This window comes from Megalobrama amblycephala, linkage group LG1, assembly GCF_018812025.1.
Source record: "Megalobrama amblycephala isolate DHTTF-2021 linkage group LG1, ASM1881202v1, whole genome shotgun sequence".
Taxonomy (NCBI): domain Eukaryota; kingdom Metazoa; phylum Chordata; class Actinopteri; order Cypriniformes; family Xenocyprididae; genus Megalobrama; species Megalobrama amblycephala.
Genome location: NC_063044.1, coordinates 37,769,459 through 37,795,548, shown reverse-complemented (window position 1 = coordinate 37,795,548; position 26,090 = coordinate 37,769,459). Strand labels below are relative to the sequence as shown.

Sequence of the window (26,090 nt, the reverse complement as noted above, 5' to 3'; positions counted from 1 at the left end):
CTCTGCAACAAACTTGTAGCCAATCAGCAGTAGGGGGTGTGTCCACTCATAATGGAGGAGAGAGAGTGAGCAAGAGGGAGATTGACTGTAGAAAGAGAGATGGCTGAGAGACATTACAAAAGAGAAAAGGTCAGAGGAATATCACTGGAAAAAGCAGAGTTATGATCAGGCAAGAGCTTTAAGACCCGCGTTAATATTAGAAAAGCTTTCCACTGCTGGAGAGACCTGAGCAATAAAGCCTCAAAACAGACTCTCAGGTTGCATTGTTTCTGCTCCAAACATGAGCAACACTGGTTTTGCGGTTTCACAGAACCAAGATATGCTGTTGTTGAAATGTTAGCTTTAGTAACAGGACAGTTTTGAATGTCATTGTTTATCTTGAACTGGTGTGCTGCTGGCGACTACCAACGAACTCTTGCTTGTTTACTCTTGTGTACTGTGCATTCATTTTTTGTCCTTCCTTGACATTTGTTCATCTTTTTTCACAAAGCATTGTTTTGCTTTGCTTCAGCTATGGTAAAGAGACATCCACTCTTGCATTGTGTGTTCATGCATTTTGGGGACGGAGCAATAAAGGGAGGGGTGTGTTTGTTTGGGTTGATTTCAAATATGAACAGTGTTTCCCAGAAATCACTTACTGCACCTTTAAGTTCTTAGATTAAACAGGTTGAATTTACTTGGCAACAACTGCTGTTTGGTCCCAGCAATTGCATAAATATTAAGATATGTGGCAAACTCTATCATTTATCAATTAGTGTTTAGTAAAAAGAAACAACAACAACAAAAAACAGGCTCAGCTTTCAAATTATGCTAATTGTTGTTAATTTACAAATTATAAAAATGTTTTCACACCGTTTAACTGTAGTCTGTAGTTACACTAATACACAGAAATAAAAAGGGCCTGAAATTAACACTGACCAAGCACCAAATTTCGAGTAAAAATCTGTGTTGGCGAGTACAACGTCTATCAGCAGTTGGCTGGTAACATTTTTTTAATCAATTCTAACAATGCAAAATTGTGAGAACATGACATTCACAAACGTGAATGACGCTCAGGACAGCTGAAGGGGCAGTGCTGCATCATCACAAAAGTTTAAGCCTTGCCGATTTAAATATTCAAGCATAAAAAGACACGAAAGGGAACTCAATTCGTTACTCTTGCGCTGTGTGGGAACTTTTCTGTGCACAAACATCTGACACTGAATTGAGTTATTTCACATCTTCTTGCGCTTAGACATATTAAAACAAAATTATGTTAAAATGCCAGTCTTGGCAAGTATCCTTGTAAACATAACATAGTCAGTTATGTCTTAACTGAAAGTAAACAGTTGAGAAATAAAATGTAACAGTATATTGGATCTATGCATTAGCTCTTAAAGTGACAGCAGCCTAATATTCCAGCTGCTGTCAGTGTTTTTAATAAAGACTGGCTGGTAAAAAATATTTATGGCTGGTAAATTTTCTTAAGTCACTGGCCATCGGCAGGTGAGGCAAAAAGTTAGTTTTAGGCCCTGGTTATAAGGATAATGCCCACCCCTTGTGTGTGCTCATTTCAGGGACATCTTCAAGGTGACTGTTTCTAAGAAAATCAATAAAAAGTCAACTCTAAAACAAAAAGTGACTCTGGTTTATACCCGTGTCTGAGTCTGAATCTGAGCGGTCCATCCCTCCAACGCTGCTGACAATGTTCAGCAGATGAATTGCAGTCCAGGCAAAGGGCATCCGGAAACGGCCCAGCCTAGAGCACATCTGCTCGGCCTGAGCCCTCAACTTCTCCAGCTTTTCCTTATGCTGCAAATACAGACACACACACAGGTGAAAACCAGTGAATCAATTCAGAACAACCATCTGGGTTACACAACCCCTGTGTAAAGGTAATGGGTGAGCAGCATTTATCATGCCATTTCAAACAACCAAAAAAAGCAACTTGGCAGCAGAATTATACAGTGACAGTCACAGGCTCCAGCATCTACTGAACCTTGCTCATATTGAAGATGAATGGCAAATATTGCGGCAGTCCAGATCAAGTTGAGAAATGCTCAGAGGATACCATAAATCATGCCAGATGTGTCTGATGAAATACTCATGCAAAAACCCATGGTACACTCGTACCTTAGTGGAGTCAGATTCCTTCATGACCATGTACGGCTCACAGCATTCGCCGATATCTCCCTGTTGAAGGACTTTTTCCAGCTGAAACACAAACACAGCAGTGCTCAACAATAAGGATGTCTCGATCACGAAACCTTCATGCATATATAATTTTGTTAATTTTGTCAGCTATTTTTGATTTAGTCTTTGTATTAAATCCTGTGTCAAATGTACTTTTCAGCTAGTCAGTGAAAACTTAAGTCACATTTTCCTGATTCTGCATAATGGTTAAATTGATAAACAATTATTTTGCTCAAAAGTATAATCGCAATGACTGCTGTCATTGGATACATTTATTTTTACAATTCATCAGAATTATTGCACTTTCACCTATAAGCACAAGACAAGAGAATGTAGACTCATATGCATGGTTTACCTGACCTCATCTAGTTGCCTGATTTATTATAGGCTATTTATCATATAAATTAACACTCTCTACATTAAGAAAACTGGTAAAACAAGAAGCTTCTCACAAAAATGAAAACAGTGAAATTCCTAATAGTAATTCCAATAATCCCAAATTACATGTTTTTCTATTAAACAGTAAAAAAGACTGTCACACAGAGGTTGCGTATAAGTTCATTTATTCAGCAACCACAATTGCAAACAATATAGTCGAGATTAGGGTTGTCAAAAGTACTGACTGAAATTTAAAAAAATGTGACGATACCAGCATTTCCCTCTAGCATTTTGAGAGCACACGAGAGCGTTTGAAAGCAGGCGTCTACCAGCGTATATATAAGGGATCCCTGATACACACGGGACCTTGTGAAAGCAGGTGTCTATCTGTGTAAGCACTTGATGAAGAGCGTCAAAAATGTCTATTTACAACATGCTTTTGAAGCGTTGATCATTGTAGCCAATCACAGACATATCTGTTGAGCGTGTGAACACAATGGCCAATCAGAGGTGTTTAAGTTAGTCAGAATCCGCTCAACAGAGCTCAAAATGCTAGGGGGAAATGCTGGTATCGCCACGACTTGGTACTGAAGTCGGTACTTTTGACAACTCTAGTCGAGATCCATGTTTGGATTTATTACAGTTTATCACTGAGAATGTTAGATGGCAGATTTAGTCACAGCAAACAGCACAAGTGACTCTCAATGGAGATCGCTGAACTCCAGCCAGATCACAAAAATTAAGTAAAACACCGGGCAGAAAATGTATACTTTGAACAGAAAAGTTCTGATTGGGGGATTTAAGCTCTTGACATCTGGCAACCGCAAGCATGAAAGCTTGTAACAGAATCTGTAATATTTTGTCTCCTCTCTTTTCGACAAAAATAAAAAGAGACTGGTAAAGTTTATATATTTTTTTTACTACATCTTAATCTTGTTTTTTGCATGTTGATAGGGTCACAGTTATCATTTAATGACCTTGGTGTCATCTCGTCTTAGTAATGAAAAAAATGTTTTCAATGAACATTATAGTTCATCATAGTTTTCATTAACAAAAATTAACACTATTTCTATATAATATGGTCTGATCTTTAACTCAAGATTCTATGTAAACACAATCTGACTAAACAACTAACACACTGAATCATAAGTAGGTGTATATAGAAATAATATATAGAAATAATAGAAAATGGATATTTAAAATAAAATGCATATTTATTTGCAGTAGCGCCAGTGAAATTTTTTTAGTATTTATAGCCTCTAATTAAATAAAACATAACATATATCTGTATGCAAGTTTGAGGGACTTTACTTAAATTAAATACACCTTTTTAGCTACACGTGCCATGGGTTGCCGACCCCTGCCCTAGAGTTCCTCCTGTACTCTGACCTCCTGTACCCTCTATAGCACATGTGGCACTGTGCCCCCTGCTGGTCATACCTTAATGACTAAGAAGATGTCAGGAGACGGGTATGTGATGGAGAAGATAGCAGACCGGGCCAGGGTGGAGATGGCTACGTGGGGGTTGTGGGGTCGGAGCAAGCCCTTTATCTGATCCGCATTCAAGTCAAAGTGAAAATCCTCTGAAATCTGAGAGAGGAAAGGGGCATGGATGAAAGGGATGCAGCATATAAATGATCACCTATCACAGGATTTGAACCTTTTCAGTAACTATCCCAAACATTTAAATGGTTGAGAATATATAGTCATACCTTTTTCTTTTCTCTGACGTCATACAGAGCCAGGGATCCAAATATTGGCTCGATTTCAATCTCAAATCTGGAAGAACAACAAGAGCGAGATCACACTGCAGTTGGCTTAACTATTCAGGGTGGATGTGTAATCAGGAGGTGTGTTAAATCACAATGAAAACAGTTACCAAATGAAGAATAAAGGGCCGTTTACAATGACCACGATTTGTAGTGGCAATGCGATTTTGACAGAGTAATCTAGTCAGGGTGAGGAGATGAATATTTTTCTGTGTACAATTATAGTTTTTTGTTGTTCTGGAAACACTCATTTTTATTTTCATCTGCTATTTTTCATTTTCATTGTTATTGTAAAGTGATCAACAATACAGGCACTTGTTGACTTCAGCAATAAAATGACTGGATGATTGGATGGGGTGGTTGAGAGCCTTACTTGAGCGACAAACACTTGACCATAATCTTCTGGCCGGTGTGCTCTTTGGGCACCTCTGGGACAGCACACCTCTCGACGGCCTCGTCCTGTCAAACACAGAGAGCCGTCATCATGACTACGGCTCAGTCAGCACCATGGTAACGTTTGCTCAGTCATCAGAAACAATGTGTACACAGACAAAGCAGCGACAGTGCGGAGGAGCAAGAGACGGAGGAAAGACAAAGAATATGTTCAACAAGATCAAACAAAATCACAGATGGATCATCAGAGAGACGTCTCTGCTTTTGAACTTCAGTGTTTGACAGCTCTCCTACATAAAAGTATTGAGTGTTACTCATCGTCTCCGACACAGAAGACTCTACTTTCCTTTGCTACTTTCTTTCACACATAGTCTCACACTGACTTTAATGATTTCAGACCTCATCCGGTGCAGGGTACAGTCCCAGCAGATCAGTGTGGCGGCACTGCTGGCGGTTCTCAGCGTTGCGGCGGTCCATGTCCTCCGCAGCCGTGCGCTCCAGCACAGAAGGCAGCAGCGCATCAGGTGTGGAGTTTTTCAGGTCAAATATACTGGAAGCCCAGCTCCCACGCGGCGTCTCATCCAGCGATGCCGAGTGCCTCTTGGAGTCATCCTGACACAGACAAAAACCCGTCTAAAGTTAAAACATTAACCATTTATAATCACTATATCATCAATAACAGTTTATCCAGGCAATTTCTTAGTTTAACTTGTTAATTTAATTTAGAATAATAAAACAATTTAAAACCACTTGTTAATTACAAAGTCCATAATGATCATTATGCAGGGACTTTTTCAGTTTCACTAATAACATTCCTTAATTTAATAATAAATAAAATCTAACAAAAATACAATGATAAAAACAAATAAAATAAAATATAAAATAAAAAAAATAAAAAAATTGGTTCTCTCACTCAAGTATTTTTTTAATTATTTTTGATAACTTTTTGCAAACTATGATTTTAGATAATATAATATTTTAAAACAATATAAAACCATTAATTACGAAGATAATCATTTATCTAGGCAATTTCTGTTTAACTTGTAAATTTTTTATTATTATGATTATTTCTGGCCTTTTTGTACCTTCTAAATGTAAACTTGATTTGACAGTAAAAGATTTGTAGAAGAAAGGGGAACAGGACTGGAAAATCTCACAAGTCTTTGTCAACCTCATGTATCGGAGCACGTGCACTCAACATTAGGCCACGGCTCTCACCACTGGTGTGAGTCTAAGTAGTGTATGAAATTAATTAGTCAGACAGTTACCTGCTCATCCTGACGATCAACGGTTGCCTCATCCAGCTCAAAGGTCTGTTTGATGAGTCCTTTCTGCTTTTCCCGCTGCCGCTCAGAGTTATGAGGCGTCTGTGTGGTGCTGTATCGTTGATACCTGAGAGACCACAAAGTTTCTACTTTCTAAACAACTTGTCCTCCAGTAAGCAGCCATGTCATATAAACAAACTCGATGTTTTTCATGATCTTGAAACCTTTTGGTTTAAAGGCCTTTACAACATAAACTGTACCTACCTACTGTATGCGTGAACTTCTTTAAAAACTAAATTTTGAGCTGGACTGATGAAGAAAAGAAATTCAACAAGACTTGCCCAGCATACACTACCGTTCAAAAGTTTGGGGTCAGTAAGGTTTACTTTTTGAAAGAAACTAATGCTTTTCTTCAGAAAGGATGCATTAAAATGATCAAAAGCAACAGCAAAGACATTTATAATGTTACAAAAGATTTATATTTAAAATAAATGCTGTTTTTCTATTAATCAAAGAATCTGTAATAAATATTTCACAAGTATTATTAAAGAAATTGCACTAATATTTCACAATGTTACTGTTTTTACTGAATTTTTGCCTAAATAAATGCCAAAAAACCCTCAATTTTTGAACATTAGTTATCTGGCTATCACCAGACCAAGCTCAATTTAAAATTGAACATTGGTCTGGGGAGACTGTATGTATTTTCTACTGCACAAGAGGCGTGATCAACAAGCATTATTCACACAATTGGATAGTCCTTCAACCAATCAGATCAACGATCCGGGTGACGTACTTATGCAGAGCGATGCGAAAACTCCAGACAGGTTTAGTTTGTATTGGTTTGTAGCATTGATCAGCGGTTTGCAGAAGCAGCAATAGAATCGAGCGATTTTTGCAGGCTGTGCAAAAAAACATGAAAGTGAGTGGTATTTACACCCACTCGAGTGATTTGTTTGCTAAACTAAAGAAGTCATTTAGCATCGTTGAGAGGTTAAAAGGAATTGGATTGACGGCCGTGCGAGAGACGTCATCGTGTTATATCCGCCCAGAGCCATAGAAAGAGCTCTGTACCCGCCAATAGCGAGCAAGGTGGATAAGCCAGTCTGTGATTGGTTCCTGCAAAAGTGTAACACATGCAACAGAAATGAATGTACGGGTTTCCAGACGGAGTTCAAATCGCCGGCAGATCAGGCTGGGTTTACCCAGTCTAGAACATTAGAGTACATAGAAACTCCTTTAATACTGCTTCATGCACCACATGAAGTTGATTGATAAAAAGTTTTGATTTGTTGAATGTATTTTGGTCGCTATACTTTTGAAAAAGTGGTTATGTCTAAACTTTTGACACAGTACTGTGTGTGTATTTCACAGTCCAAGCTCATATACGAGGAAGAATACTCACTTCCTCTGGATGATGAGCCAGTCGTCGGTGTAGACCCCCAAAGCATCCCTCACTCTGGGGTCCAGCGAGCTATCAAGAGAGAGTGCAAAAAGAGATAGCATCAAACCTCCTGATACCCTCATACCCCTTTTCCACCAGAATAGCTCACGTTCTGGAGCCACAGCCTGTTCTTGGCCAGGCGAACTGGAGCCTGTTTCCACCGACTTGAGGAACAAATGGTGATGCAATGATGCTACGTGAAGCTCATCTCACTATAATCAGTCTAAAACTCAAGTGCTTTGTGTAGGCAGTACGTCACTTCTGTTTTGCTGTTCACAGTACTGGGAGTAATTCAAGCATACCAGCAACTCCCGGTAGTCTCATCTGTCCTTTTTGGAGATATATTGAAACTGAAACCGTTGATTCACTTGCTCTCTCGCACGCCGAGTCTCTCTCATGTGCACAATTTTATATATTTAGATATAAAGATCAATGTAGTGTAACATTATTATATTGCTCAACGAGCCATAAACAGTAACAGCATTTCTCCACCATCCCCCCTCAACCGGACACAGGCCTGGACCAGTATTGGAACCGTACCCCTGGAAAAGGGATATTAGTGCACTCACAGGCAGCACAGCAAAGCTTATCCAAGATGATGAGATTACCTGATTAGCAGTGAGGGCGTGAGGAAGGGCAAGGTTCATTATAGTGTGGCGTGTGTGTGTTTGTGTGTGTGATGGGCGACTCACTCCTCCTCAGGGACTGGCGGCTCTATGGTAGCACACTCTCTCTCCTGTAGCAGCAGCTCCAGGTCATCACTGGGGAACTCCAGCAGCTGTCTGAGGGGTCCGGCCTCTGCTCCTGGTGGATGGCTGCTAACATACTCCTCATAGTCCACTGGCTCCACCACCTCCGTCAGAGGCACCTAGAAGGTTACAAGCGTCACCCCTGGACCTGACTCACTCTGAACACTCCAGCAAAATGACTGAATAACATTTTGATCTAATTCAATCACATACAAGTGTTGCCTAACTGTCCAAATACTTTATGGGGCCACTGTATTTTCTTTATGCATGTATATCTATACATATGTATGTATAAACGTTTTTAAATGAAGTCTCTTATGTTAATCAAGGCTGCATTTATTCAATCAAAAATATAATAAAAAATGTTATATTATAAAATTAATAAACACAATATAAAACTGTAATTTATTTCTGTGATGTCAAAGCTGGATTTTCTGCTTAAGTTTGTGGAAACCGTGACACATTTTTTTCAGGATTATTTGATGACTAGAAAGTAAAACAACAACAACAACAACAACAACAAAAAACTATTTATTTTTTAAATACAAATCTACTTTAATGCATCCTTGCACAATAAAAGTATTCAATTATTTCAGATTAAAAAATATTATAGATTTTTTTATTTTATGTCCACTTACAGTGACCACTTATGTCCACTTAAAGTTTTGGTGCCCCAAATATATAAATAAATATATATATTTTTTTGTTTTCATTCATCTCACTGACTGAAAAAAAAAAAAAAAAAAAAAAAAAAAACCTTGCCAGTTTATTTATTTATTTAGCTTGTTTAAGTGTTAAACTATTAATCTAAGGTAAAAAAAAAAGTTTTTGCAGCTTATTTTCAACTTCTTTTTAATAGGGCAGAAGTTGTAAGTTTAAAATGACCCATTCAAATAGATTCAGCGCAGATATCTACTTACTGTTGTAAAATGTAGTGTAGCAGCTAGTTATTGATTTTATAAAATGGAGGCTTGATTGTAACTACTATACATAATGAGATGCTTATAGCTTACCAAGGTACAGTTTCAGTGTTACCAACACTGCAATAAAAAAAGTACAGAGAAAACTCCAAAATAACCTTGTGTTGGGGGAAAACAGGGGGAAGTAATTGTGGTTTGTGGTAAAATCCACTTCCCTTTTATATCCCCTACATATACAATCACATCTATACAGAGGTCCCAAAAAAAATTGCACTTAGAATGCCTGAATGGCATTGCATTAGATACAAAATACTGAACCGCGTTTCATCTGCGTTTCAACAAATTATGCAAACCATTTTCTCAGAACTATTGTTTCAGAGCCATTTTTGACTCAAAGGCACCGCCCAAAAGCTTAGGCAGATGACGTTGCCTCGCTTCCCTACCAGGCAATGACTTCACAGACTTTTGTGCATAATGGAATGGAAAAAAAAAAAGAAAGAAAAAAATCACAATTCTCCCACAGTACTGAATAATACATAATTTACTAGAGGTTCTGACAAAATGTTGCTGGAGTAGATTGTAAAATATTTAATTAGAATTCATTTAAAATCTGCTTGAAATCTGAGTGAATAATTCAATGACTTAAAAAAGAAAATCAATGCATAAGAAGTGCTGCACGGGGTGTAAAGTCCGTCTCGGTGCTCTTTGGATACAAGGGAAAAAATATTGAACTTGTAGACTCAAGGATGATCCAAGGCACTCGAAATAGGCAAAAGGTAATGTTAAAAAGCCTTTATTTCATCTTGGCTATTATTTAAAAACAGGTGATACACACAAGCTTTTTAACATTACCTTTTGCCTATTTCGAGTGCCTTGGATCATCCTTGAGTCTACTAATTCAATGACTTACTCATGAAGACTTCACTTGTGAATGCCCATTTCTGGGCATTTATTTTAGTTCATAAAGTTTTAGTTATGGATATGAAAAACCCATCGCTTGGTTTCAGAAGGTCTTTATTAACCCCCTGGAGCCATATGGATTACTTTTATGATGGATGGATGCATTTTTTGGGGCTTCAAAACAAGTCCCCCGTTAACTACCATTATAAAGCTTGGAAGAGCCAGGATATTTTTAAATATATCTCCAATTGTGTTCATCTGAAAGAAGAAAGTCACACCTATATTAACACCTATGATGGCTTGGTGGTGAGCAAATGATGGGATAAATTTCATGTTTGAGTGAACTATCCCTTTAATTGTCACAGAATGGAACAGGAACCCACAGGATTGTAGGAAAATAAAAGTATCAAAGGATACATCTATGCTGCTTTCAATAATCGATCAGATGAAGGCATCTCAGGAGAAAGGAAGTGAAGCTAACATTGGATTGATTCCTATCTCTGAAGGCAGCATTTTTAAGCTTTTGGATGCAGCCAATGACTTTTGATCAACTGGTGTCAAGGTGATTTTTAGTGGATGTATGACATTGTAAATATTTACACATTCAAATATTTATATATTATACTTAGTCAGGCTGAATTCCAGAAGAACAAGTGTACCCAATATCACGTGATTAAAGTCTTTCACACTGGCTTTGTTTTCAAAGCAAATATTCTGCAAAATGATGCCCTCAGTCTTACTCAAGACTACCTGGAGCCTGCAGTACTATGTGCAGACAAGCAGAAATATACATAAACACAAATACACACTAACCGGTTGATGAGCTCCAGCGCGTTTTTTGGACAGCTGTGGAGAGCCATATTCCCGGGAAACTTGCTTCCTGACCTCAGACGCTACAGTCCTATGAGATACACAAAACAAGACAGAAGGACATTTATTATATTTGCAAGATTTTATAATCACATCAGGAGCTCATATGCAATGACAAAATACCACATAGATCATCAAGAAGATCACAACAAATCAGACACAGACAGCGAGACAAGCTCATATCAGATGATATAACGGCCAGAGCCAGCAGCTGCTTAGATGGCGACGGTCAAACACAGAATGTCTGAAGAGATGCTGAGCCGCTGGCAGAGAGCAGGCAGGACGCCACAGCTCTGCCAATTTGAGAACTAAAAGCAAATGAGAGGCTTTAGTGCCCAACAAAGCCCAATAACCCAGTAACCCCTCATCCACTCAGAGATAGCCTGCAGCTGCTCCCTAACAAACTCAAACTGCACCGCTCTCACAGACAAATATACACACACACAGCTGCAGATGCTCCAGTTCCCTTCAAAACACACACGCCCCATCATTAGTGAAGCTTGCTAAGGCAAGTATCCCTAGCATGAATGTGAGTGTTGCAATATACCAGTATTGATGAAAATGAAATATTGATATTACATTAAGACTACTACACATATGATAATACTGTATATAATCCAGATACTGTATATAATCTGCAAATGATCATGATAATGCAGTGGCTGCATCTGAAATCTTGTACTCTCTGAGTAGATGCTTCTGAGTAATTGCTTTGCGATCGTTAAAAATATGTGTTCTATATAGTACTATGAATGTTATCTGGATGTAGTAAATCTGTTGTCATTTTCATGAGACCTACAGCGTCAGTTGTTTCGCTTCACTGCCATTTATAAATCTTCTCTCATGGCCTCATGGGATAGTAAAATGTCAATTGGATGCACACTTCAGAATCCAGCCGCAGGAGGTAGGTCATCTGGAAGCTTTTTGCCTACTTTTTGTTTAAGCAAACAAACAAACAAAACAAACAAACAAACAAAAAATCTGATCTGAGCAATAAATCAGAATTGAGAATTAAAGGGATAGTTCACCCCAAAATTAAAATTATGTCATAATTTGCTCACCCTCAAGTTGTCCAAAACCTGTATGAGTTTCTTCTGTTGAACACAAAAGAAGATATTTTGAAGAATGTTTTCCTACTATGGTAGTCAATGGCTCCCATCAACACTCCACTTTTTTTGAAAATAGGCTAATTTTCCAACTCCCCTAGAGTTAAACAATTGAGTTTTACCGGTTTCGAATCCATTCAGCCGATCTCCGGGTCTGGCAGTACCACTTTTAGCATAGCTTAGCATAGTTCATTGAATCTGATTAGACCGTTAGCATCTCACTCAAAAATGACCAAAGAGTTTCGATATTTTTCCTATTTAAAACTTGACTCTTCTGTAGTTACATCGTGTACTAAAACCTGCGGAAAATGAAAAGTTGCGATTTTCTAGGGCGATATGGCTTGGAACTATACTCTCATTCCGGCATAATAATCAAGGAACTTTGCTGCCGTACCATGAGTGCAACAGGCGCAATGACGCACCGTCTCTCACAAACGTCTCCATGGTTGCAAGGCACGCTCCCTGTGCAAACAGGGGGTCACAGGCGGTGTGTAATATCATTGCGCCTGCTGCTTAAGCGAGATGCTAATGGTCTAATCAGATTCAATGAACTATGCTAAGCTATGTTAAAAGTGGTACTGCCAGACCCAGAGATCGGATGAATGGATTCGAAAATGGTAAAACTCAACTGTTTAACTCTAGGGGAGTTGGAAAATGAGACTATTTTCAAAAACAGACTATTTCCTTTAAACAGAAGAAAGAAACTATACAGGTTTGGAACAACATAAGAGTGAGTAAATGACAGAAATTTTGGGTGAACTATCCCATTAACGCTCAGATCAGATTTTTTTGATTGTTTTGTTTGGCTCTTCACATTTTCTTTTAAAGTCCTCATGAAATCAAAATTGACCCTATTTACTTTGTTAGCACACATTACTGGTCTTAGGGAGAACAATCAATCCATTAATACACAGAAAAAAAAATGTTTGTCGTGGTAATCTTTAATCAAAATCTGAAAAGTGACTTCCAGTCCAGAACAACGTTCATTTGCAGATGACGTCAGTTTGATAGCTTGGGTTGAAAACTTAACGTTACTACTCTCCTCCAACTGTTAGTCTGCTATGAGCGAGATATGGAGAGGAGGTGCGCTAAAATAAAACCCTGCCCTCTATTCAATATTCTGTTTCACTTGAAAACACGTCACAACACTGAAGAAAAATCAGCTGCTACTTCCGGTTCACTGGGACTTTAAATGTGGCCAATTTCAGATCAGGTCGGTTAAGGTCCTGAACTGGTCCGCATGCACAAAAGAATGATAACAAAGATGGCACACAGCACAACGTCATAAAGTCAGCATTTGGGTCAATGATGTGACGGGACATTTTTTGGTCCAAAGCCCTTAATAATAATAAAAAACAAAGATATGACATCCAAAGTATGTATAATTTAATCTCTTTTATTTAATCCAAAAGGTTTTAACTATATTTTGCTACATATAAAAAGGTATTTTAAAAGGTTTTGAAGTGTCAAAAGGTCATTCGGTTTAACCGTCCAAAGACCAATACAGCCATTTCATTTGTGATTAAAATATGTTAAAATATAATAAATGTATATATTTTTTTTTTATTCTGGCATGATTTTATAACATCATATATCAACATAGTGCAAAATGGTATTAAAATTATGTGTAGAAGCATTGTTTTGTTATTAGAAAGAATGTCCGGAAAAATGAATTTCATTGATGTCATTCAGAGTAACCAATATAAAGGGACTATTTTGGATCAAGTCATGCGGTCAATATCATGTGACATCATTAAGACACCTGCACAGGATCACATGGTCATGAAGCAAAGTGAATCAAAAATGAATCAAAAATTCATGTTTTCACTTGCTCATGCGCATGTCCTTAAAACATCAGGTCATTCAGTACAACCCCTATAAAACATGGAAAATGTTGTAATATTTTATAAACTTGTACTAAATATTAAATGTTTGATTGTCCTTTTGCTAGCTAGCTAGATATCAGCCTGTTAACACTGTTTAAAAATATCGTCATTCAGTATAACCAATATCGTCATTCGGTAAAACCGAAATTTTGGTTAAACTGAATGACTTTTTTGGTGACAAATTTTGTCCATCTTGTAAAAAAAAAATGACAAAAGCAGACAGTGTTAATTGATTATAAAAACCACATAATCTCATTGTTAACTCTTAATAAAACTTCAACATTAATTATTTCTCCATTATGTTTTTTTAAACGTTTAAAAAGCTTATTCGTCAATGACCCATTTACACGTTCATTTATAAGCTAAAAAGGAAAATAATGATTCAATGATGCAAACAGAATTCAGTTCTACTGTAAAGCAGCTGAAAAGACAATAGTAAACAGTCATTATTCATTTGAAATCAGTTCAGTGTTGATTCATTTCGGTTCAGTGACTGTAATAGGAACTGTGTAATAACTGTGGTTTAAAAACCACAATGTGGTGGCGAGAACTGCATGGGCAAACAATTTCACATTTTCTAACCTTAACCACCGCTTTCATTCTCTAAGCAGGAACCCAGACTTTGCACTGCTAACAAAACCCAGCCGACTACAGCATCAGGCCCTGTCATTCAACCAACCCAATGTGGTGCAAAGAGCGGATATGGCCTCCTCCCAGGGGTCAAGCCACTGCACTGACTATCCATTTCCTGAGATTATACAGCTGTGACTGTGAAGGAAAAGGCAAACTCTACGCCTGACAAGCCAGCTGAAGTAATAATAACATGCCGTTTGTTTTACAGTGTACTGCGATGAGAATTAAGAGCGTTCACAAATGCATGCTATTTCTAATGTGTGACCTTTAGGTGTTGCACACTTCTTTACGACAAAAATCAGAGCCTCGCACCGTGGCTTCCTATTTCCTGCTTCTAAAGGAAAGAGGAAAACTAGTCTGCTCTAAAAGCAATGAGTGGAATGGAGTGCACCACCCTTTCCTACATCCTGCAGGGAAACAATGGGTCCACTCTCACAGAGGTGAAGACAGAGAAAGATGATAACGACATGAAACATAAGCACAGGTTTCATGCCTTTGGGTAGAAAAGACATATTAAGACCTATTAAAGGATTAGTCCACTTTCAAATAAAATTTTCCTGATAATTTACTCACCCCCATGTCATCCAAGATGTTCATGTCTTTCTTTCTTCAGTCGAAAAGAAATTAAAGTTTTTGATGAAAACATTCCAGGATTTTTCTCCTTATAGTGGACTTCAATGGACACCAAACAGTTGAAGGTCAAAATGACAGTTTCAGTGCAGCTTCAAAGGGCTTTAAACGATACCAGACGAGGAATAAGGGTCTTATCTAGAGAAACGATTGGTTATTTTTGAAAAAAAAAAATTTAAATGTAAATGCTTTATGTAAAAAAAAATGATCGCCTTGCACATGCTTCCGCCAAAACCGCATTTCCGTATTCTCTAAAAAGTTTACGCTGTATGTCTTACGCCTTCCCTCTTCAACTTACGGAAAAAATTTAACTGGTGCTGCGTTGGTTCCATAAGTGGAATACGGAAGGCGTAAGCATTTTGGAGAATACGGAAAGCGGAAGCACGTGCAAGGCGATCATTTGTGTTTATAAAGCATATACAGTTGTATTTTTGTAGAAAATGGCAGATCGTTTCTCTAGATAAGACCCTTATTCCTCGTCTGGTATCGTTTAAAGCCCTTTGAAGCTGCACTGAAACTGTCAATTTGACCTTCAACCATTTGGAGGCCATTGAAGTCCATTATAAGGAGAATAACCCTGGAATGTTTGGATGACATGGGGGTGAGTAAATTATCAGGAAAAATTTTATTTAAAAGTGGACTAATCCTTTAAGGCTGAGATTGTGCCATATGATATTCACAATATGAATATAATAAGAACTGCGGTTTACATGAAAGTACCATGGTATTACCATCTCAGTACAGTGCTTTTTGTAAGGACACTTTCTCTGCAGGCTTGTCTACTTCCATCCGCACTGCAAGATTTCACTTAATTCCCATATGCTTTTTGAACATGTTTATTGATTGGGAGTGATTTTTTATTTCCTTATGAAATTATCAGTGTTGCTCTAGTCTACGAGAATGAATGAAAACCACCATATCAATGACTCTCAACAAATAAACCAACAATAAACAAGTGCATGAATCCATCACAAATATACTGCTCAGGTTCACTGTTTTTATGAACCCATCCAGCAAGTTCCAGAGATGCTTCCTCAGCACAAAGTTGATTCCCATCAAATCATAATAAGCAGGAATAAAGACTAACGTGAAACGTGATATAAACGTGAAAAACAATTTTGCTCCTGTTCTTCTAAAACTGACAATCAATAATGTGAACATTTCACATGGCTGGTGTGAACAGTCACATGATCAGAGCTGTTTAATTTAGGTTTGCCCCTCTGACAGATGAAGTCTTGTCAAAGCTCAATAAAACCTATCATAATATACAACTACCATATTTAACATATAATGTTAGAAAGGTTTAATATTAATATATTACATTGCCCTAGTCTCATATAAATTATGATAATAAATGTCAGTAGTACCAACACAACGCCCTTTTTTGATTGATTTACATTATAAACTGTTATATATTAATTATACAATTTATAATATTACATATACTTTTCAGTAGATTTTTAAGTTTTACATTAATCCTAAATTAAATAACAAAAACAAATATTTCTGGATTATCGTCCCCTCCTTATTACAAAAAAACAAAAACAAACAAAAATTGTTAGCATTAGCAACTTTGTATTGTGTCTTATTGAGCAACAGCTCAGTTTCCCACTGGTTTCAATAACTTTAAATAATAATAAAAAAAACTTTCATTCAAGTTTCATTGCGCTGTCCGAGGTGTAAATTACACGCGCTGACTTTAATGTTGTAAAAGAGACAGCCTTAAGCGCTTTCCCGAAACGCCAAGTGATATATCAATTTGAATAGATAAAAGTGTAGTTCCGATTTCACTGTGTCATCACATTACAGTTCATGGTGCTCAATGCATCATCTTTTCTCCCACACGGAGTCTAACGTTAATCATTTAAGATTTTAAAACACCATGTATTCATCGCAAAGCACTTGAGAGTAAGACAGAAGTTGGTTGCTGTGTCACACTGTTGCGAAGTGCGGCGAGTTGAACTAAACAAAAGGTTCATCCCTGTGTAACTCGTGGCGGATCTCTTTATCTCTCCCATTCTCGTGAATCCCGATGCGCGGGACGACTAACGCACAACACCTCCACTGTTCAGCAGACGGTGAAGTTCACATACCTGTTAATCTTGTGCGCAAAAGCCCTCCTTTCGCTGGTTAGAGCTGCCATCCCATCTGAACAGGGAGACCTCCTATACAGTTTCCCTGTACTTTGGTAATATTATTGTGGAGTGGAGTTATTAGCTTCCTTATGTCACTTTGGCGCATAATAGCGCCTCCTCGCGGTCTGGGGGCGAATGGCGCTGTGGACGAGCTCACCAAACCGGTTTCCAGTGACGCACCTGTCTCTAATATCTCTGGGGATCTGCGATGTTTTTCGTTTCTAGAATAGATAATGCAAGGAGATGATGAATGTTTTCCGACTTAAAAAGTAATAATGCTAATTTGGCAGATTACCAAGAACACCACAAGCCAATCTGTTATCCTACTGTTTTGAAAGAAAAATTAAAGAAATATATAAATGCTATAGCAGCAATCAGAATAAATTATTTTTACTACTTTTAAGTAGTAGGCATTACGAACGCCAGGCGACATAATATAGAATTCAATATTTCTATTCTACAGTAGCTGGTTGGTGTTTTCACCTGTCAAATGAAGTTGAATAGTTGTGTGATTTTGCCTGAGGCGATGAGCAGTTTCTTTAACCGTTAGAATCTAACCGTTAGTTGTTTTCAAACAAGAATGGATATTTCTCACACGGGGAAATGTAAAACCCGGAGTCGAGCTGGAGCGGATCGAGTGATTAGAACGCTTAAATCTCTGTCGATCCGCTCCACTCATCCACGCTGATCCAGACCGGATTTCAGTCTGTGTATTGCTAGTTAACAAGCAAAGCTTGATATTTTGGCTTCGCCTGACTAAGAAACGAACTACGAAGAAATACGAACAAATACTGACCTGTTTTTTACTAAACGTAAGTTACTCGATGAATTACTTGATTAAATAATTGTTGTATAAAAACCAAATAACATTTATACACAACCATGCTGTCTGCTGAAAAAACAGAAACCCACATTTGTAATGCTTTTAATGGTTATAATGGGAATTGTATTGGATTTAATGGAAACTGTAATGGTCCCAGTGGGTCTCTGTTGGTAATTTGTTGCCTTCTCTTGGTGGTATGTTAAAACCACTAAATCCTAATGGAAAATGGCCAAAAAAGTCATTACTGGACAGGGTTGCCAGGTCTGTGTAACAAAACCAGTCCAAACGCTAACTTAATCAAAACAGCCCAAAACAAACCCAATGACCCAAAACTCAACATATTCCACTCTCATACCTAACATACATATTTTACAGTCACTCTTATGCTTTATACACAATTACAACTTGAGAATCACTTGAAACTAGCAATAAATATGTTTTCATAAATGAGCTCTAAACTACAAAACTTAAAATTTAGCACAGTTTTATCAGTGGTAGAATGCATATTTCGACAGATGAAACTGTCAATCGCAATGAATGCATTATGGAAAACCTTCAAACCGTGGTAAAACCGTGAACTTGGCAACACAGCTAATGGAAAGGTAATGGCTTTAACTTTTAATGGTTAACAGTTGATGGTTTGTAAATACAAGATTGTTTGTAAGCGTATCTGTAGTGGAAACCATTAGAACTCCTGTGATGGTTTCTGTTGTTTGTTTGTTTTTTTCACAAATATTTCATATAACGTTACTAATCTGGATACAATTATGATGATTTTTCAGCGCAGCATACAAAAGTCTGCAGGGGAAAAATAAACATATTTTGTAATCTTATGGCAAGAATTACTGATGTCCATAGTCAAGGATTTTTCCCTTAAATATTTTTTAGTAAAATCTAGAGATATAATCCCTAACAAAACAGCCTTAGGCATGGTGCACTTAATCATATAATGCAATTAGTGTGATGTAGATCTAAATCTATTTATCACAGCTATTTATTCAGAAACCCTATCATAATCCTCTTATTTTCATTCAAAGCACATGTATACATATCCATAGATTCAGAGTTACAACCTATACATATGCATTTAACTCCACACTGCTTGTCTTCCCTCAGCCTTTTGCACAATTTACAGTACTTTGTATTCCTGCCTTTTTTCAAATATTTGTATTTATGCACTTCTTTTCTATATTGCATTTGTTCAGAGACCCATATTATTCTGTTCCTGTGTTTCATGTTTATTGCAGCAGTGCCACAATTTCCCCCAGGCGATCACTGAAGTTATATTACCTTATCTTTTCTGTAGGCCCACACATTTATGCAGGCCTGTTATATTGTTGTATGGCCACCAGAGAGCGATGCACTCCACAAGTGCTGGAGACATAGAGCATGAAAAGGCGGTGGCCAGGAAATAATGACTCAACCCTCCACCTCATTGTCTAGATGCAGCATTGTCCAGAAGCAAAATATCACATAGCAAGATTTCATTAATCTTTTCACATGAGCTGAATAATTTGACAAATAACCAAATATTGCAATAATATAGATATACAAGTTCAGTATCCTTTTGTTTAACAATAGATCTGATACAAAGACAACTAAAAGTCATTGTTGCATGCTAGGATTCTTTAAATTTCACACTTATTTCACTGTTAGTTGAACGTATGTTGTTGCAGCAGCACTAAAAATCTCATAATAATACTTCGAATAGCAAGACATCTATGTTTATTTACCATAAATCAAATCCCACACCCAAAAGCGGATTACCAGGAGACATTTATTGACGTTTTCCTTCGCCCAAGGACACACATTTATCAGTTTAGAGCGAAGCCATCATTCCTCTCTCCTTCTCCCCGCTGTAACCTCTCCCCATCCCCCACGGTCAGTGAGGTATGACTATACAGTGCAGGCTGCCTCCTCCCTATAGCTCAGCTCAGCACCATGCCCCATTAATTCAGCACCAAGGAGAGCTGCTGGTGCAGGTACAACAAGCCAGCACTGACCTAAGGAATGACGCTGGTAGCATGTGTGTGTGTGTGTGTGTTTTCAGATTTGTTGAGCTCTCAGAGTGAGCAAGGGCGTTTCAGGAGACACTTCTGCCATGTATGTTGTGTGCTTTATGTGTTTTTGTGCAGTCTATTCCCCTCACAGCAGTCTGTACTCCAGGGCTAATGAAGATTAATGAATCTCTCTCCTCTCTTTGGCTTTAGACACCGTGCAGTACTAAAAGCTGATGCTTGGTATCACAAGGAATAAATATAGATCGGTGTTGTGAAGCTTTAGGGGTTTTTCTGCCGCAGACTTACTGGGGATTTTCGTGTCATTTGTTAGGAAGTGTGTGTTACGCTGGTTTTGAAGGATGAGCTGCCTGTACCGATGGGAGTGGACTGGCTCGGAGATGTAATGGACCATCATTCGAGCAATTACATTAAGAGAATTACCGCATTGCGACTGTCATATAAACCCAGTACATACATCCATGGCGTTTGCAGCTGAGATGGTGCACTGAACATATGCATCCTTGAACTCTATGGCACTCTGTTGGCAGTGATGCAACATGTGACATCCAGATGGAGAATTAAAAATAGTTTTGCGTTTTGAGTTGATTGCATTCACTGTAGGCAGGCGGCGTTTCCATCATGTCTTTCTTTTCTTTCTTTCCCTCTGCCTCTCCACGTCGAAGGCTTTCAGTTCCTCGACCAGCACTATTGTTTGGCTGCCCCTCCCCCCACGGGCAGGAGAGCACCCTCATCCCTGCTGCATTACCGAAGAACAAAAGAGAGAGTGTCAGACGCCACCCTCTAGATCTCTTTCACGCCCCAGCCCCCACCCCGCTTCCAGATGGGGCTGCCTTTTTTTCCAGGGTCTCTCTGAACCCCAAGAGTCCTCCAAAATGGACGTGCCCCTCCCCCTCTCCCCACTCTTCAGCTGCCCGTCATCCACCTGCTCTCTCTGCCACGCGCCCGTGCCCAGAGCACGCCCCCTTCCCCAACCCACCCTCACAGCCAGCTCCATTCAAAGCTTTAACCACTTGCTTGCTATGGCCTTGCTCCAGGACATTACTTTTGCAGCTGTAAACCTTCTTTTTAGGATATTTGCTCCTCCGAGGCCTGCAGAGGGGGGTGGAGGGGAATCATATTTGCATATAATGACTGTGAAAATGGTGTGCGATGAAGCAGTGCTACTCAACTGGTTTTACATCAGGGAGCAGAATTTACATTGGATATCAAGTGATGACCCAATGCAATAGCAAAATATAGCACAAAAGTAGCAAAGATATCCTTATGACATGTATTAATATTACCATGGACTGCATAGACCCAGCAATATGAAAAATATTAAAGAGATGGTTCACTCAAAACACAAAAGTTCTGTAGAACACAAAAGACATAAAAAAAACTATTTTTGTCCGCAATGAGGGTCAATGAGGTCCAAAATAAGGCTGTCACTATATCAGAGTTTAATTAAAGAGTTGCAAACATGTAAATAATTAAAGTCACGCTTTACCCTTAAACCTGCATATATTTATTTAACTGAATTGCAGCCTTTGTGTTTTCACAATGCTATATTATGATTTTAAATGGTTTTAATAAATTGTGCAGCCTTTGAAAACAGACTAATAATGTGGTTCATGGATTCTCATCCATGGAATGTGCCACTTCTGGTATTTTGTCGGATTGCAAATTGCAATCAAGGATTTTTAAAAATTGATGAATCATGACAGCCCGTTATTATTGCGGTATATGTACAAAATTTGAAAAAAAGAAAGAAAAAAAGGCATCAATAATATGCTATCATTCAAATTAATCTTTAACTTATTTTGTGTTTACTCTTTTTTTTGGCTTATGACTCACACTCAAAATATGAGTGTAGGGAGGCATAGAGAGAGTTTGCAACTATAACTGTTCAAAAACATACAGAAAAAAAATGTATGGTTGACCTGTATTTCCTACAGACTGGGGTGTCTAACATCCCATCTTTTTATGAAATCCAAAAAACTCCTACAGTGGCAATCCAAATTTTCTTTGGTGCAGGTAGTGTTTCACTTTCGCCTGTCATGACATTTTGTTGGACAGTAGTTAGTTACTTGTGCTGGATTATTATGGGTAGGGACGCCACCCCAGGTGAAAAAACAGTACATTGCCATAATATACTTAAAGTGCTCTATTTTTGTGCACTAATTACAGAGATAGTATATTAAAAGCACATTTTAGTTCATATTTCATGCTATCTCAAAATAGCACAGTTGAGTACACTTAGATGTTCTTAAGATTATCTTAAGAAGTACTAAAGAAGAATTTTTAGTAAATTAAGCACAAAATTAGTGCACAAAAATAGAGCACTTTAAGTACATTATTGAAGTGTACTGTTTTTTTTCTTCTTCTTTTTTTTTTACCTGGGACCACTTTTCCCCCCTGGTTCTTGTGGATGCTCAAATATGCTGCGTAACACACGAGAATTAACCTCATTGGTTCTTGATGAAGCTCAAACGTGCTGCGTAACAAACGAGAATGAACCTCATTGGTTCTTGATGAAGCTCAAACATGCTGCATAACACACGAGAATGAACCTCATTGGTTCTTGATGAAGCTCAAACGTGCTGCGTAACAAACGAGAATGAGCCTCATTGGTTCTTGATGAAGCTCAAACGTGCTGCGTAACACACGAGAATGAACCTCATTGGTTCTTGATGAAGCTCAAACGTGCTGCGTAACACACGAGAATGAACCTCATTGGTTCTTGATGAAGCTCAAACATGCTGCGTAACACACGAGAATGAACCTCATTGGTTCTTGATGAAGCTCAAACGTGCTGCGTAACACAGGAGAATGAACCTCATTGGTTCTTGATGAAGCTCAAATGTGCCGCGTAACACACGATAATGAACCTCGTTGGTTCTTGATGAAGCTCAAACGTGCTGCGTAACACAGGAGAATGAACCTCATTGGTTCTTGTGGATGCTCAAATATGCTGCGTAACACACGAGAATGAACCTCATTGGTTCTTGATGAAGCTCAAACGTGCTGCGTAACAAACGAGAATGAACCTCATTGGTTCTTGATGAAGCTCAAACGTGCTGCGTAACACACGAGAATGAACCTCATTGGTTCTTGATGAAGCTCAAACGTGCTGCGTAACAAACGAGAATGAACCTCATTGGTTCTTGATGAAGCTCAGACGTGCTGCGTAACAAACGAGAATGAACCTCATTGGTTCTTGATGAAGCTCAAACGTGCTGCGTAACACAACGAGAATGAACCTCATTGGTTCTTGATGAAGCTCAAACGTGCTGCGTAACAAACGAGAATGAACCTCATTGGTTCTTGATGAAGTTCAAACGTGCTGCGTAACACACGAGAATGAACCTCATTGGTTCTTGATGAAGCTCAAACGTGCTGCGTAACACACGAGAATGAACCTCATTGGTTCTTGATGAAGCTCAAACGTGCTGCGTAACAAACGAGAATGAACCTCATTGGTTCTTGATGAAGCTCAAACGTGCTGCGTAACACACGAGAATGAACCTCATTGGTTCTTGATGAAGCTCAAACGTGCTGCGTAACACATGAGAATGAACCTCATTGGTTCTTGATGAAGTTCAAACGTGCTGCGTAACACACGAGAATGAACCTCATTGGTTCTTGATGAAGCTCAAACGTGCTGCGTAACACACGAGAATGAACCTCATTGGTTCTTGATGAAGCTCAAACGTGCTGCGTAACACACGAGAATGAACCTCACTGGTTCTTGATGAAGCTCAAACGTGCTGCGTAACACATGAGAATGAACCTCATTGGTTCTTGATGAAGCTCAAACGTGCTGCGTAACACATGAGAATGAACCTCATTGGTTCTTGATGAAGCTCAAACGTGCTGCGTAACACACGAGAATGAACCTCATTGGTTCTTGATGAAGCTCAAACGTGCTGCGTAACACAGGAGAATGAACCTCATTGGTTCTTGATGAAGCTCAAACGTGCTGCGTAACACAACGAGAATGAACCTCATCGGTTCTTGAGGAAGCTCAAACGTGCTGCGTAACATGAGAATGAACCTCATTGGTTCTTGATGAAGCTCAAACGTGCTGCGTAACACAACGAGAATGAACCTCATTGGTTCTTGATGAAACTCAAATGTGCTGCGTAACACATGAGAATGAACCTCAATGGTTCTTGCTAAAGCTCAAACGTGCTGCGTAACACACGAGAAGGAACCTCATTGGTTCTTGATGAAACTCAAACGTGCTGCGTAACACATGAGAATGAACCTCATTGGTTCTTGATGAAGCTCAAACGTGCTGCGTAAAGGTCATTGCACACTGAGTCCGAAATTCGCATGCGAAACTTTCGCACGTTAAAAAATAAATTCGACCTCACGTTATGTCAATCGCGTTTGCACACTGCCTCCGAAACTTTCGTCCGTCAAAAAAATATTCGGATCAGGTTCGATTTTCTGCGTTTTTCGCATCCGTGGCACGCATTTTGAGAGACGTTTTGACAATTCAGAGCCACCGTACGCGAACGCAAAAATCCAGAATGCCATCTGACAAGTTGATCCACGTCGTCTACAGCACAAAACAGCAGCACTGAATGACAAACAACGTGAGGAATACAAAGAGACCGAATATAAAGACAGATTGTGCCAGTAGTAAAGCATCAAACAGAGCCACTGACATCCTGAAGTAAACTTTGAAACGCTCGGATAATCCCGCAGCTCCTTGATGAGGTGAATTCTCCTTTCTCTCAATGCAATCTCGGGATTGAATGGACCCAATATTTCCTCTTTCTTTTTCTCTTTTTAAGAAGAGAGACGACAATCGTGCTCACTGCTTGAAGACTTCATTTTGTATTGTTTTGCGATTTGTTTTGCGATTTTTTCGCAACGCATTAATTTTTACGCATCGGACTCAGTGTGCAAGGTCTCTGTGCGTGACAAATTTTTAGGATTGCGAATACGAAAAAACGCATGCGAAAATTTCGGACTCAGTGTGCAAAGGCCTTAACATGAGAGAATGAACCTCATTGGTTCTTGATGAAACTCAAACGTGCTGCGTAACACATGAGAATGAACCTCATTGGTTCTTGATGAAGCTCAAACGTGCTCCGTAACACACGAGAATGAACCTCATTGGTTATTGTGGAAGCTCAAATGTGCTGCGTAACACACGAGAATGAACCTCACTGGTTCTTGATGAAGCTCAAACGTGCTGCGTAACACACGAGAATGAACCTCATTGGTTATTGTGGAAGCTCAAATGTGCTGCGTAACACATGAGAATGAACCTCATTGGTTCTTGATGAAGCTCAAACGTGCTGCGTAACATGATAATGAACCTCAATGGTTCTTGCTAAAGCTCAAACGTGCTGCGTAACACACGAGAATGAACCTCATTGGTTCTTGATGAAGCTCAAACGTGCTGCGTAACACACGAGAATGAACCTCATTGGTTATTGTGGAAGCTCAAACGTGCTGCGTAACACATGAGAATGAACCTCATTGGTTCTTGATGAAGCTCAAACGTGCTGCATAACATGATAATGAACCTCAATGGTTCTTGCTAAAGCTCAAACGTGCTGCGTAACACACGAGAATGAACCTCATTGGTTCTTGATGAAGCTCAAACGTGCTGCGTAACATGATAATGAACCTCAATGGTTCTTGCTAAAGCTCAAACGTGCTGCGTAACACACGAGAATGAACCTCATTGGTTCTTGATGAAGCTCAAACGTGCTGCGTAACACAGGAGAATGAACCTCATTGGTTCTTGATGAAGCTCAAACGTGCTGCGTAACACAACGAGAATGAACCTCATCGGTTCTTGAGGAAGCTCAAACGTGCTGCGTAACATGAGAATGAACCTCATTGGTTCTTGATGAAGCTCAAACGTGCTGCGTAACACAACGAGAATGAACCTCATTGGTTCTTGATGAAACTCAAATGTGCTGCGTAACACAGGAGAATGAACCTCATTGGTTCTTGATGAAGCTCAAACGTGCTGCGTAACACAACGAGAATGA

At 38.8% G+C, this 26,090-nt stretch overlaps 1 protein-coding gene across 3 annotated transcripts in view; it reads right to left on the bottom strand.

Annotated features, from left to right (window-relative positions):
- LOC125268715 (dedicator of cytokinesis protein 7-like) overlaps nt 1-17,860 on the bottom strand; it is a 66,490-nt gene extending 48,630 nt beyond the window's left edge. For all 3 annotated transcript variants that reach the window (XM_048191123.1, XM_048191130.1, XM_048191140.1), the window contains exons 1-12: nt 17,734-17,860; nt 17,209-17,471; nt 10,804-10,891; nt 8,114-8,289; nt 7,383-7,451; nt 5,981-6,104; nt 5,112-5,324; nt 4,693-4,778; nt 4,263-4,329; nt 3,991-4,140; nt 2,113-2,193; nt 1,635-1,791 (exon numbers count right to left, since the gene is read on the bottom strand). In XM_048191123.1, the coding sequence (XP_048047080.1) occupies nt 1,635-1,791; nt 2,113-2,193; nt 3,991-4,140; nt 4,263-4,329; nt 4,693-4,778; nt 5,112-5,324; nt 5,981-6,104; nt 7,383-7,451; nt 8,114-8,289; nt 10,804-10,891; nt 17,209-17,258 (1,261 nt within the window). In that variant the 5' untranslated portion in view covers nt 17,259-17,471; nt 17,734-17,860. The remainder of the gene's footprint in view (nt 1-1,634; nt 1,792-2,112; nt 2,194-3,990; nt 4,141-4,262; nt 4,330-4,692; nt 4,779-5,111; nt 5,325-5,980; nt 6,105-7,382; nt 7,452-8,113; nt 8,290-10,803; nt 10,892-17,208; nt 17,472-17,733) is intronic.
- Nucleotides 17,861-26,090: the final 8,230 nt, after the last annotated feature.